A 13,918-nucleotide genomic window follows, 5' to 3' on the forward strand; every position below is an offset into this window, starting at 1 on the left:
GCAGTGCAGGATCTCAATTACCTTGAAGAGCCCAATGAATGCCCGCCCACCTGTTTCCATAGGCTGATGATGGCAAAGGCCGTGGGGATGCTCTGGGATTCTGCACTGCAGCACGAAAACACTGAAAACATTATTGACTGCATTATCATCATGGACGTCTGAGAATACTATGCCAAGCAACACAAGATTATGGAATTTTTCTGAAGCTAATCCCAAGGGCATGCTATTGTAAGGTGTGAACAAATTGAATAAAGGATTTTCACACACATTTATCACTTCACTGTGTTTTAATTTTGCATTTGAATCTGTTGTTTTAGACATAGGAAATGGGGCCTCCTCTGCTACAAACTTTCACTTAGCATTAACTTGGAAATGGATCCCCGGGGTTTGAATCATTGAGATTTTACTGTAGTTACAACTCTGGTTAACATGTGGTTCTATGCCGCAAGTATCTTCCAATACTATTGCCACTCTGCATGTATTTTGAATATCTGTTGCTCTTGGGTAATTCTACAGGTGATTTATAAGCACTACAAAAGAGCTTACATTTCAGTTTTCAAACTATAAAGAAACTAGGGAGCACGCAATGGCAGATCTAGGGTGTCTACAGTCTTTTAATTGACCTATGTGTCTAGTGTTTATTGAACAATTAACTTTGTGGGCTGTGTGTAATATCCTGGTCTCTGTAAAGCACGACAGTTCCAGGGGGATTTTACCAGTAATATAACAAAAGCAGGACAGTGTGTGGCTTCCGGTCTGTTAGATCACATTTCTTAGTCAAATACCGTGCAGCTGATAGCTATTTTTCTTTTAAAAAAGGGCAGTAATTTGAAATGCAAAAACTCTCCTGCAAATTTGTCTCATTTAAATAAACCTCTAGTGCCATGTTGACTGCACTTTCAACTTATAAATAACTTTAGCAATAAAGCTTTTGGGGGTTAAGCCACTGAATCTTTAGTTCTGATCAGCAGTATGAAAAATTACCTCACCCAGGACACTTTCCTAACAAAATAACCGGTCATCTTCAATTCTCTATTTGATGATTAGGTTTGGTGGTGTTAAAGGGATACAGTTCCACATTACCACCAGAAAATTGCAACTGTATAATGGTCCCTGTTGAGATAAAACAGTTGAATATTTCATTGACTCAATGGGTGAAATTTTCAAAAAAAATTTTAAGTGTCGAATGGGCAAGATAATGGTAGGTTTTCTCGCCGTTTTTTTCAGCGAGGTAAGTAATGGAAATTTACAATACAGAGGCCATAATGCGAATCTCACCAATGGCGGGGTGGGGGGGGGGGGAAATGGTGAAGCCTCAGCTCACCAATGAAGCCGGCTGCTGAGCGTTAGGGGCGTTATTGTGCAGGCATCCTGATCTGCCAAAGCACCCCCCTGCCACCCCGATCGTTGCCCCGGATTAGTCCCCCTCCACACCCCCCCCTCAATTGATGATTTCCGTGGCAAAACCACGAGAGCTGAGAAACTGGGTGCAATTTTTGCCTTTCATGCTGATCGACCAGTGTGGTGAGCCGGTAAGATCACACCCAATCCCTTGGGAAATCCATTCCCACTTTTGACAGACATGCTTAAAGCATCCACCTGAAGTTACATGCTCAGAATGACAGATAGTACATCAAACCCAACATTCAACAACAGTAAATGAATAATTAATAACCTAAATAGATTAGTAATCTACCACCTGATTCCACTGGAAAGAACAGTTGCAAGCCTTGCTAACTTTATCAATAACCTGAGCCAGATTTTGAAGGAAAATTGCTAACCACCACAACTATGGAAGTGGCCAGTTGGCAGATATACTAGAGGTTGGTTGAGTCTGGGAAATTTGGGTGAAGCATCAGCCAGCTTTCAGGGCAAGAGGCAAAAAAAAAAGGTATATCAGTTTTGCGTTTAGGACCAATTGTTTGCTTCTGTCTTTCATTGTAATTATGCATTGTGACTCAAGACAAAAAACATTTTTTGGGATTTTTCTGTTATCACTGCATGGTACAACTGTAAAATGTTTCCAACTTGTGGCCACTTAACTGATCAGGAATACTTGCAACAAACCAACATATCGCGAAAACAACACAGAGGAACAAAAACCATTTTAGACAGAATCAGCAAACTGTATTTGTTGGTTAAGAATCTACATAATTTAGCAAGACCAAGAAGTTGGACTGAAACATTTACACAGGTCTAATATATTGTCAAATTCTATCTTATTTTCAACCAAAATAAAATTAAGGAAAGCGCTACTCTGCCCAGAACAGAAATCCCGACAGCAAGTAATTTAGGCGAGAGAGGTTAAATTTGAGAGCTTTTTTAAAAATATCATTCACAAGAAACATGATCGACAAAGCTATCTATCCATTGAGTTAAATACCTCTTTAAAAAAAAACCTATTTAGAAACTTCTGATATGTCTTTGGGGTTGTTCAAAGCAGGGGAGAAAAACATCAATACAAATAAAAGCTTGAAGAACTGAAGAAGAAATTTCAGATTAACACTTCACGTGAACTAAAATCACAGGATATATATCCGTGCTAATAATCTAGATTCAATCCAGGCATTCCATGGCTCTGGTGCTTTAGTAGACACCATTTTAAAGCGTTACCAAAATACAGACTTGTAATAAAATAAATGTTAAAGTGTTTTAGAATGCAAATAGCACGTGGGCTGACCAAAATTAGGTTCAGCAATAAATTCCACTCTCATAATTCAGAGAACTAAACAGGTCAACCATTCCTCAATTCACACCACTAGCCACATAGCAAACATTTCTTTTGTTTTAAAAGGAATTTAGTTTCTTTCTACACAATCATTGAGACAATTGGATCTTTTTATGAACATATTGAAGATGAAAGTTTTGCTTTCTGAGGAGCTTGGAGGGAAGTTAAATCACATAAAACACTTAAAAAAAACACTACTTTAAAAAATACTCTTTCGCAGGAAATTAGCAATTAATGTTAGGACAGAAAGGTCTTTAAAGTTACATTTTTGTGCACTCCTCTAAAATTGAAGGTGTCCCTTCACATTGTTCATTTTTCCTTTGAGGCAAATGATGCAGTCTTGGCAAAACTTCACAAAGTATAGAATGCAAGGAATGACCTTGTAGAAACTCTGATAACACTAGCACACAAAATGATCCTAGTGCCCACCAGACAATTGCCGCCTCCTCTTGTAACAATGAGCTCTTGGGAGGTCACATAGATTTTGGAATTTGCAGTCTGTCTCCCTGGTTGGCAGCATCTGGTCACATGACTGAGTGCTTTTCTTCCACTCTCCAAGCCCCCCAGCCCCAGCAACCCCCACCCTCCCAGCACAGGGACATGCACATTGTAGTCACGGACAAGTGTACAATCTTTTGAAATGTATCATCCTTTGCCTTGGGCTTTCCTTGGAAAGTGCGATTAATGTTTACAAAGAGATAAGGTAGTGCTGATAGCAGCAAACAGTGAACAATACGTTCTGTGTAGTGCATCACTGTAAATGTCTTATAAATTGTACAAAAAAAATCAAATCTTTATAAAACAAAAAAGAATAATTCAGGTGCTTTGGATTTTTTTCCATTTCTGCAGTCCCAGGAGGTGGATTTTTTTTCAGACTTGACATGGTGAGCCTGTTGTAGTGGTACTGCCGGTCTCCTGGGCACTAGGTGTTGTCACATTATCCTGCTGTTCAGTCTCAACCGATGGGCTAGGAGTGTATGGAGGGGGAGCATCACTCAAGCTGCAAGCATCATACCCTTCTGGTATAGAGAGGGCACAAGCTTCTTCAATACTTCCAGCTGCATATTCTGTATATGGTGGAGGTTTTAAATCATCTGTAGATGCAAACAAAAAGAAATTTTCAGCATTAAAAATACTTTTCATAAATCAACATTATAGCACAAGATCCAGAAATTGATCTCTCGTTATTTTTAGAGGATGGCAGTGTGATAAGGATGGAAATTACAGGGTTTTTTTCATTAAATTTCCAGTACCTATATATAATTTATATATATGTGGATAGGTGTGTGTGCGAGAGAGAGAGAGAGAGAGAGAGACAGTGTATCTGACCACATGAATTTAAACTCAAAATCCACTCTGACATTTAGGAAATGTAGGCACAGCTTTCAGCAAGTTTCTTGCTTGCAGATCATCAGCTAAATATTGCTGTAATATTCTCAGTCCACTGGGCAGAAATGAAATTGCTTCTCTAATTGCATGACTGTCTGATGATATATTTTATTTCCTTTGAACTGCTGAACACAATACATTAGATTTCCATGCAAAGTAAAGCTGCCATACTCCCAGATGACCATAGGCTGTGACTGGTCGTGATTTAACCTGAGAGTCACCACACCTCAGGCAAGCCTTCGTGAATAAACTCAGCCGGAATAGGAATTGAACCTGCGTAGTTGGCATCACTCTGCATCAGCAACTAGCTGTCCAGCCAACTGAGCTAAACTGACTCTGTGCACTATTATTGTCAGAGGATGCATCAGTTAAATACTTGAGGTTAGATTCTTGAGGTTACTTAACATGAATCATCATGTTAAGGCAACACTGGAGTGGCCAGGCACGGAGAAACATACTACTCAAGGGTTGCCAAGTTGGCAATAAAATCAACATTTAAAATGAACTTGAAAGTCAATTTATTTTTACTTTTCAAAGACAGCGAGCCAACAAGTATCATTCCCAGACTCTGCTTCATCCATAACACTTGCCTGAGAACACTCCGGTTAACACTGTCCAGCTAACAGAATAATCCCTTACAAACAGCACGTTAATCTAATATGAGCAACAAGAATACTGGCTCCTCTGTATGGATAACAGATTAAATCCCAAAAGAAACTGACTCTGCTGTGGGAGAGCTTAGACAATGTGACTTTAAAAAAGTGTTGGCTTCTTTGGTAACTAAGCATGCCACAAAACTTCACATTTTGACAGCAGTTTTACCCATTAAAGATAGATGTCATTTGTTGAAAGAAAGCAAAACATTTAATGAAAGAAATGAGACATTTGCATGAACTGAAGTTCCAGAAGTAGGAATTGACATTGCACCTGTTTGACCTCTTGACACCGCTTCATATGGAGGTGGTACCTCTAGTTGGCTGTAAGAAGGAGCAGGGGGTAGGGACCCAGAAGGTTCTCCGATGGAGCTGTCATCTTGACCACCATACCAACTATACCACATAGGATTCTGCAATAAAAGGAAATACTAACATCATTACCTTTCACTAAATTTCAATTTTCACCAAGAAGTTTTCAAACGATTTTAAATACATTTAATTTGTTCAACAAAAAATGGAAATGTGCAATACAGTAACAAATATAAAAACCCATACTTCTTACTACATTAAAATCTTCAACTTCAATTTGGAATAACGAGTAGTACAGTATTCATGAGACTACTGCCTTTCGGTCAAACATTCAGATTTAGCTTTCTTAACCTTTCACTGCTAAATTTCCAATATGAAAACATCACTGCAACATATTCAAATCACATCTTGGAATGCTATTAAAGTAGACTAATTGCTCTCGATGTTGTGTTTTCCTAGCAACAAGCAATATCAAGAATGTAACAAAACTAACAAGTTAGAAACCACCAGCATTTCAAAAAGCATTTCACAGGATGAGTCTCCCAGTAATGAGATTAGTAGGTTTAGACAGACTAGAAGAATACATCATCCTGTTATAGGAAACACCTTAGTTAAACGATTGAACCATCAAGGTGAGGCATAGATGTGTTAATTTTTGAGAGCCACAGAAGCCGAGGAGACAGACAGCAAATACACAGAGAACAATCAATGGGAAAAATGTTATAATTGCCAACATTCGGGGAAACAGTGGAGGCAGATTCCACCTGGCAGTCTGTAAGCCAGTTCTAACTAACAGACAAAGGCAAGAGTGCAGAAACCTTCGAGGAGGCAGTTAAAATTATATCTTTGCTGAGCCAAGGAGAGATGTTTCCCAGAATAACTCAATTGTGTACAGTGTGGTAACTATAAGCTGGCCTTTACTTATAGATTTATTGAAGTGGAGGCTGTTTGTGAAAAGGGAAGACCTGAAAGAGTTCAGATCTCAAATATACTTTGGATTAAAAGGGGTAATTTCCACATAAACTGCATGTGTGTTGAGTAGTTCCTATATTTAATGGTCTTAGATCATTATAGCCCTGGTGTGAATGTGTCTTTTCTCTATTGTAATAAGTAGTCTTTAATAAGTGTTATACTATGACTGGGCTGATTACTTTCTCACTGGGCCTTGGACCTGACTTCTCACAACCAGTGTTCCAGGTTGTGACACGCTCGCAGACAACATCAGCTGGGTTCATGACACTGGTTGCAGAGCTCAGACGAAATAATGCTGTAGACGCATTATTTACTACAACTGATGTTCTGGCATCAGATCAAACATGAACAAAGAAATTTCATGTGATCACCACCTACCACCCTCCCTCAGCTGATGACTGCTCCACATTGAACATCACTTTGAAGAAGTACTGAGGGTGGCTAGGTCACAGAATGTACTCTGGGTGGGAACTTAATGTCCAACAACAAGATGTCTCAATAACACCACGACTGACTGAGCTAGCCAAGTCCTGAAGAACATTCCTGCCAGACTGGTTCTGTAGCCGGTGCTAAAGGAACCAACAAGAAGGAAAAACCTATGAGACCTTGTCCTCATCAACCTAGCTGTTGCAGATGCATCCATCCATGAAAGTATTGATAGGAGTGACCCCCACATAGTTGTGGAGACAAAGTCCTGTCTTCACACTGAGGATGGTGGAGACGATGGCATAGTGGTACTGTCACTGGACTAGTAATCCAGTGGCCCGGGTTAATGCTCTAGGGGCTTAGGTTCAAATCCCACCATGATAGCTGGTGGAATTTAACACAGTGGAGGTTTTTTTTAATTTAAAAACCTCTACTGTGTTGTGTGGCACTACCACTGTGCTAAATGGGACAAATTATTAGGTCTAGTAACTCAAACTGAACATCCACGAGGTTGGTCATCAGCAACAGCACGACTGTACTTAAACACAACTTGTAACCACATCACCCGGCAGGTCCCTCACTCCACCATTACTATTAAACCGAAGGATCAGCCCTAGTTCAAAGAAGCTGGTACAGATTTAAGATAATTGTCAAAAGGACCAGTGAGGAACGGAGAATTTGTTTCAAGATTTTGCACAGTGAGTTGGTATGATCTGAAAGAATAGTAGAAGCAAAATTAGTAACTTTCAAAAGGGAATTGGATAAACTGTCAAAAAGGAAAAACATTAGTGTTGGGGAAAGAGTGAGGAATTAGGACCAATTGCGAGAGGGCGGGTGGGCGGGCAAGGGGGGAGAGACAGGGGGCAGATGAGAGCGGGCAAGGGGGACAGGAACGGGGGGGCAAGGGGGCGAGAGAGGGCGCGGCGAGAGCAGGTGGGGGGGGTGAGAGCGAGAACGGAGGCGGACGGGGGGGCAAGAGTGGGAGACAGAGAGAGGGGGAGCGAGAGAGAAAGAGAGAGAAAGGGGACGCGCGAGAGAGAGGAAGAAAGGGGGCGCGTGAGAGAGAGAAAGGGGGCACGCGCGAGAGAGAGAAAGGGGGCGTGAGAGAGAGAGAGAGAGAAAGGGGGCACGAGAGAGAGAGAGAAAGGGGGCACGAGAGAGAGAGAGAAAGGGGGCACGAGAGAGAGAGAGAGAAAGGGGGTGCGAGAGACAGAGAGAAAAGGGGCGCGAGAGACAGAGAGAGAGAAAGGGGGTGCAAGAGAAAGGGGGGGGGGCGCGAGAGAGAGAGAAAGGGGGGCGCAGGAGAGAGAGAGAAAGGGGGCATGAGAGAGAAGAGAGAGAGCGAAAGGGGGCACGAGAGAGAAGAGAGAGAGTGAAAGGGGGCACGAGAGAGAGAGAGAGAGAGCGAAAGGGGGCACGAGAGAGAAGAGAGAGAGAGAAAGGGGGCACGAGAGAGAGAGAGAGAGAGAGAAAGGGGGCACGAGAGAGAGAGGGGGCGCGAGAGAGAGAGGGGGGTGAGAGAGAGAAAGGGGGGCGAGAGAGAGAAAGGGGGGCGAGAGAGAGAAAGGGGGGCGGGAGAGAGAAAGGGGGGCGAGAGAGGAGAGAGAGAAAGGGGGGGGCGAGAGAGAGAGAGAGAAAGAAAGGGGGCACGAGAGTGAGAGAGAGAGAGAGAGAGAGAGAGAAAGGGGGCACGAGAGAGAGAGAGAGAGAAAGAGCGCACGAGAGAGAGAGGAAGAGAGAAAGGGGGCACGAGAGAGAGAAAGGGGGCACACGAGAGAGAGAGAGAAAGGGGGCACACGAGAGAGAAGAGAGAGAGAAAGGGGGCACACGAGAGAGAAGAGAGAGAGAAAGGGGGCACACGAGAGAGAAGAGAGAGAGAAAGGGGGCACACGAGAGAGAAGAGAGAGAGAAAGGGGGCACACGAGAGAGAAGAGAGAGAGAAAGGGGGCACACGAGAGAGAAGAGAGAGAGAAAGGGGGCACACGAGAGAGAGAGAGAAAGGGGGCACACGAGAGAGAGAGAGAGAAAGGGGGCACACGAGAGAGAGAGAAAGGGGGCACACGAGAGAGAGAGAGAAAGGGGGCACATGAGAGAGAGAGAGAAAGGGGGCACACGAGAGAGAGAGAGAAAGGGGGCACACGAGAGAGAGAGAGAAAGGGGGCACACGAGAGAGAGAGAGAGAAAGGGGGCACACGAGAGAGAGAGAGAAAGGGGGCACACGAGAGAGAGAGAGAAAGGGGGCACACGAGAGAGAGAGAGAAAGGGGGCACACGAGAGAGAGAGAGAAAGGGGGCACACGAGAGAGAGAGAGAAAGGGGGCACACGAGAGAGAGAGAGAAAGGGGGCACACGAGAGAGAGAGAGAAAGGGGGCACACGAGAGAGAGAGAGAAAGGGGGCACACGAGAGAGAGAGAGAAAGGGGGCACACGAGAGAGAGAGAGAGAAAGGGGGCACACGAGAGAGAGAGAGAAAGGGGGCACACGAGAGAGAGAGAGAAAGGGGGCACACGAGAGAGAGAGAGAAAGGGGGCACACGAGAGAGAGAGAGAAAGGGGGCACACGAGAGAGAGAGAGAAAGGGGGCACACGAGAGAGAGAGAGAAAGGGGGCACACGAGAGAGAGAGAGAGAGAGAGAAAGGGGGCACACGAGAGAGAGAGAGAAAGGGGGCACACGAGAGAGAGAGAGAAAGGGGGCACACGAGAGAGAGAGAGAGAGAGAGAAAGGGGGCACACGAGAGAGAGAGAGAAAGGGGGCACACGAGAGAGAGAGAGAAAGGGGGCACACGAGAGAGAAGAGAGAGAGAAAAGGGGCACACGAGAGAGAGAGAGAGAGAGAAAGGGGGCACACGAGAGAGAAGAGAGAGAGAAAGGGGGCACACGAGAGAGAGAGAGAAAGGGGGCACACGAGAGAGAGAGAGAAAGGCGGCACACGAGAGAGAGAGAGAAAGGGGGCACACGAGAGAGAGAGAGAAAGGGGGCACACGAGAGAGAGAGAGAAAGGGGGCACCCGAGAGAGAGAGAGAGAAAGGGGGCACACGAGAGAGAGAGAGAAAGGGGGCACACGAGAGAGAGAGAGAAAGGCGGCACACGAGAGAGAGAAAGGGGGGACACGAGAGAGAGAGAGAAAGGGGGCACACGAGAGAGAGAGAGAAAGGGGGCACACGAGAGAGAGAGAGAAAGGGGGCACACGAGAGAGAGAGAGAAAGGGGGCACACGAGAGAGAGAGAGAAAGGGGGCACACGAGAGAGAGAGAGAGAAAGGGGGCACACGAGAGAGAGAGAGAGAAAGGGGGCACACGAGAGAGAGAGAGAGAAAGGGGGCACACGAGAGAGAGAGAGAGAAAGGGGGCACACGAGAGAGAGAGAGAGAGAAAGGGGGCACACGAGAGAGAGAGAGAAAGGGGGCACACGAGAGAGAGGGAAAGGGGGCACACGAGAGAGAGAAAGGGGGCACGAGAGAGAGAGAGAAAGGGGGCACGAGAGAGAGAGAGAAAGGGGGCACGAGAGAGAGAGAGAGAGAGAAAGGGGGCACGAGAAAGAGAGAGAGGGGGCACAAGAGAGAGAGAGAAAGGGGGCACGAGAGAGAGAGAGAAAGGGGGCACGAGAGAGAGAGAGAGAAAGGGGGCACGAGAGAGAGAGAGAGAAAGGGGGCACGAGAGAGAGAGAGAGAAAGGGGGCACGAGAGAGAGAGAGAGAAAAGGGCTCGAGAGTGAGGGAGAGAGAGAAAGGGGACATATGAGAGAGAGAGAGAGAGAGAGAGAAAGAGAAAGGGGGCATGAGAGAGAGAGAGAAAGGAGGCATGAGAGAGAGAGAGAAAGGGGGCACGAGGGAGAGAGAGAGAGAGAGTAAGGGGCTCGAGAGAGAGAGAGGGAGAGAGAGAGAAAGGGGGCATGAGAGAGAGAGAGAGAGAGGGGGAGAAAGGGGGCACGAGAGAGAGAGAGAGAAAGGGGGCACGAGAGAGAGAGAGAGAAAAGGGCTCGAGAGAGAGGGAGAGAGAGAAAGGGGACATATGAGAGAGAGAGAGAGAGAGAGAGAGAGAGAGAGAGAAAGGAGGCGAGAGAGAGAGAGAGAGAAAGAGAAAGGGGGCACGAGAGAGAGAGAGAGAGAGAGAAAGGAGGCATGAGAGAGAGAGAGAAAGGGGGCACGAGGGAGAGAGAGAGAGAGAGAGAGAAAGGGGCTCGAGAGAGAGAGAGGGAGAGAGAGAGAAAGGGGGCATGAGAGAGAGAGAGAGGGGGAGAAAGGGGGCACGAGAGAGAGAGAGAGAGAAAGGAGGCGAGAGAGAAAGGGGGCACGAGAGAGAGAGAGAAAGGGGGCACGAGAGAGAGAGAGAGAGAGAGAGAAAGGGGGCACGAGAGAGAGAGAGAGAGAAAGGGGGCACGAGAGAGAGAGAGAGAGAGAGAGAAAGGGGGCACGAGAGAGAGAGAGAGAAAGGGGGCACGAGAGAGAGAGGGAGAGAGAGAAAGGGGGCACGAGAGAGAGAGAGAGAGAAAGGGGGCACGAGAGAGAGAGAGAGAGAAAGGGGGCACGAGAGAGAGAGAGAGAGAGAGAGAGAGAAAGGGGGCACGAGAGAGAGAGAGAGAGAGAGAGAGAGAGAGAGAAAGGGGGCACGAGAGAGAGAGAGAGAGAGAGAGAAAGGGGGCACGAGAGAGAGAAAGGGGGCACGAGAGAGAGAGAGAGAAAGGGGGCACGAGAGAGAGAGAGAGAAAGGGGGCACGAGAGAGAGAGAGAGAAAGGGGGCACGAGAGAGAGAGAGAGAAAGGGGGCACGAGAGAGAGAGAGAGAAAGGGGGCACGAGAGAGAGAGAGAGAAAGGGGGCACGAGAGAGAGAGAGAGAAAGGGGGCACGAGAGACAGAGAGAGAAAGGGGGCACGAGAGAGAGAGAGAGAAAGGGGGCACGAGAGAGAGAGAGAGAAAGGGGGCACGAGAGAGAGAGAGAGAAAGGGGGCACGAGAGAGAGAGAGAGAGAAAGGGGGCACGAGAGAGAGAGAGAGAGAGAGAGAAAGGGGGCACGAGAGAGAGAGAGAGAGAAAGGGGACACGAGAGAGAGAGAGAGAGAAAGGGGGCACGAGAGAGAGAGAGAGAGAAAGGGGGCACGAGAGAGAGAGAAAGGGGGCACGAGAGAGAGAGAGAGAGAAAGGGGGCACGAGAGAGAGAGAGAGAGAAAGGGGGCACGAGAGAGAGAGAGAGAAAGGGGGCACGAGAGAGAGAGAGAGAAAGGGGGCACGAGAGAGAGAGAGAGAAAGGGGGCACGAGAGAGAGAGAGAGAAAGGGGGCACGAGAGAGAGAGAGAGAAAGGGGCACGAGAGAGAGAGAGAGAAAGGGGGCACGAGAGAGAGAGAGAGAAAGGGGGCACGAGAGAGAGAGAGAGAAAGGGGGCACGAGAGAGAGAGAGAGAAAGGGGGCACGAGAGAGAGAGAGAGAAAGGGGGCACGAGAGAGAGAGAGAGAAAGGGGGCACGAGAGAGAGAGAGAGAAAGGGGGCACGAGAGAGAGAGAGAGAAAGGGGGCACGAGAGAGAGAGAGAGAGAAAGGGGGCACGAGAGAGAGAGAGAGAAAGGGGGCACGAGAGAGAGAGAGAGAGAAAGGGGGCACGAGAGAGAGAGAGAGAAAGGGGGCACGAGAGAGAGAGAGAGAAAGGGGGCACGAGAGAGAGAGAGAGAAAGGGGGCACGAGAGAGAGAGAGAGAAAGGGGGCACGAGAGAGAGAGAGAGAAAGGGGGCACGAGAGAGAGAGAGAAAAAGGGGGCACGAGAGAGAGAGAGAGAAAGGGGGCACGAGAGAGAGAGAGAGAAAGGGGGCACGAGAGAGAGAGAGAGAAAGGGGGCACGAGAGAGAGAGAGAAAGGGGGCACGAGAGAGAGAGAGAAAGGGGGCACGAGAAAGAGAGAGAGGGGGCACAAGAGAGAGAGAGAAAGGGGGCACGAGAGAGAGAGAAAGGGGGCACGAGAGAGAGAGAGAGAAAGGGGGCACGAGAGAGAGAGAGAGAAAGGGGGCACGAGAGAGAGAGAGAGAAAGGGGGCACGAGAGAGAGAGAGAGAAAGGGGCACGAGAGAGAGAGAGAGAAAGGGCTCGAGAGTGAGGGAGAGAGAGAAAGGGGACATATGAGAGAGAGAGAGAGAGAGAGAGAAAGAGAAAGGGGGCATGAGAGAGAGAGAGAAAGGAGGCATGAGAGAGAGAGAGAAAGGGGGCACGAGGGAGAGAGAGAGAGAGAGTAAGGGGCTCGAGAGAGAGAGAGGGAGAGAGAGAGAAAGGGGGCATGAGAGAGAGAGAGAGAGAGGGGGAGAAAGGGGGCACGAGAGAGAGAGAGAGAAAGGGGGCACGAGAGAGAGAGAGAGAAAAGGGCTCGAGAGAGAGGGAGAGAGAGAAAGGGGACATATGAGAGAGAGAGAGAGAGAGAGAGAGAGAGAGAGAGAGAAAGGAGGCGAGAGAGAGAGAGAGAGAAAGAGAAAGGGGGCACGAGAGAGAGAGAGAGAGAAAGGAGGCATGAGAGAGAGAGAGAAAGGGGGCACGAGGGAGAGAGAGAGAGAGAGAGAGAAAGGGGCTCGAGAGAGAGAGAGGGAGAGAGAGAGAAAGGGGGCATGAGAGAGAGAGAGAGGGGGAGAAAGGGGGCACGAGAGAGAGAGAGAGAAAGGAGGCGAGAGAGAAAGGGGGCACGAGAGAGAGAGAGAAAGGGGGCACGAGAGAGAGAGAGAGAGAGAGAGAAAGGGGGCACGAGAGAGAGAGAGAGAAAGGGGGCACGAGAGAGAGAGGGAGAGAGAGAAAGGGGGCACGAGAGAGAGAGAGAGAGAAAGGGGCACGAGAGAGAGAGAGAGAGAAAGGGGGCACGAGAGAGAGAGAGAGAGAGAGAGAGAGAGAGAAAGGGGGCACGAGAGAGAGAGAGAGAGAGAGAGAGAGAGAGAAAGGGGGCACGAGAGAGAGAGAGAGAGAGAGAGAAAGGGGGCACGAGAGAGAGAAAGGGGGCACGAGAGAGAGAGAGAGAAAGGGGGCACGAGAGAGAGAGAGAGAAAGGGGGCACGAGAGAGAGAGAGAGAAAGGGGGCACGAGAGAGAGAGAGAGAAAGGGGGCACGAGAGAGAGAGAGAGAAAGGGGGCACGAGAGAGAGAGAGAGAAAGGGGGCACGAGAGAGAGAGAGAGAGAAAGGGGGCACGAGAGAGAGAGAGAGAAAGGGGGCACGAGAGAGAGAGAGAGAAAGGGGGCACGAGAGAGAGAGAGAGAAAGGGGGCACGAGAGAGAGAGAGAGAAAGGGGGCACGAGAGAGAGAGAGAGAGAAAGGGGGCACAGAGAGAGAGAGAGAGAGAGAAAAGGGGGCACGAGAGAGAGAGAGAGAGAAAGGGGGCACGAGAGAGAGAGAGAGAAAGGGGCACGAGAGAGAGAGAGAGAGAAAGGGGGCACGAGAGAGAGAGAAAGGGGGCACGAGAGAGAGAGAGAGAGAAAGGGGGCACG

At 48.0% G+C, this 13,918-nt stretch overlaps 1 protein-coding gene across 4 annotated transcripts in view; it reads right to left on the reverse strand.

Annotated features, from left to right (window-relative positions):
* Nucleotides 1-272: 272 nt before the first annotated feature.
* LOC144511868 (uncharacterized) overlaps nt 273-13,918 on the reverse strand; it is an 87,953-nt gene continuing 74,307 nt past the window's right edge. For all 4 annotated transcript variants that reach the window (XM_078242295.1, XM_078242275.1, XM_078242285.1 and 1 more), the window contains 2 exons: nt 5,045-5,183; nt 273-3,822 (listed from right to left, as the gene is read on the reverse strand). In XM_078242295.1, coding sequence (XP_078098421.1) covers nt 3,599-3,822; nt 5,045-5,183 — 363 coding nt within the window. In that variant the 3' untranslated portion in view covers nt 273-3,598. The remainder of the gene's footprint in view (nt 3,823-5,044; nt 5,184-13,918) is intronic.

Source organism: Mustelus asterias, chromosome 2, assembly GCF_964213995.1.
Source record: "Mustelus asterias chromosome 2, sMusAst1.hap1.1, whole genome shotgun sequence".
Classification (NCBI taxonomy): Eukaryota; Metazoa; Chordata; class Chondrichthyes; order Carcharhiniformes; family Triakidae; genus Mustelus; species Mustelus asterias.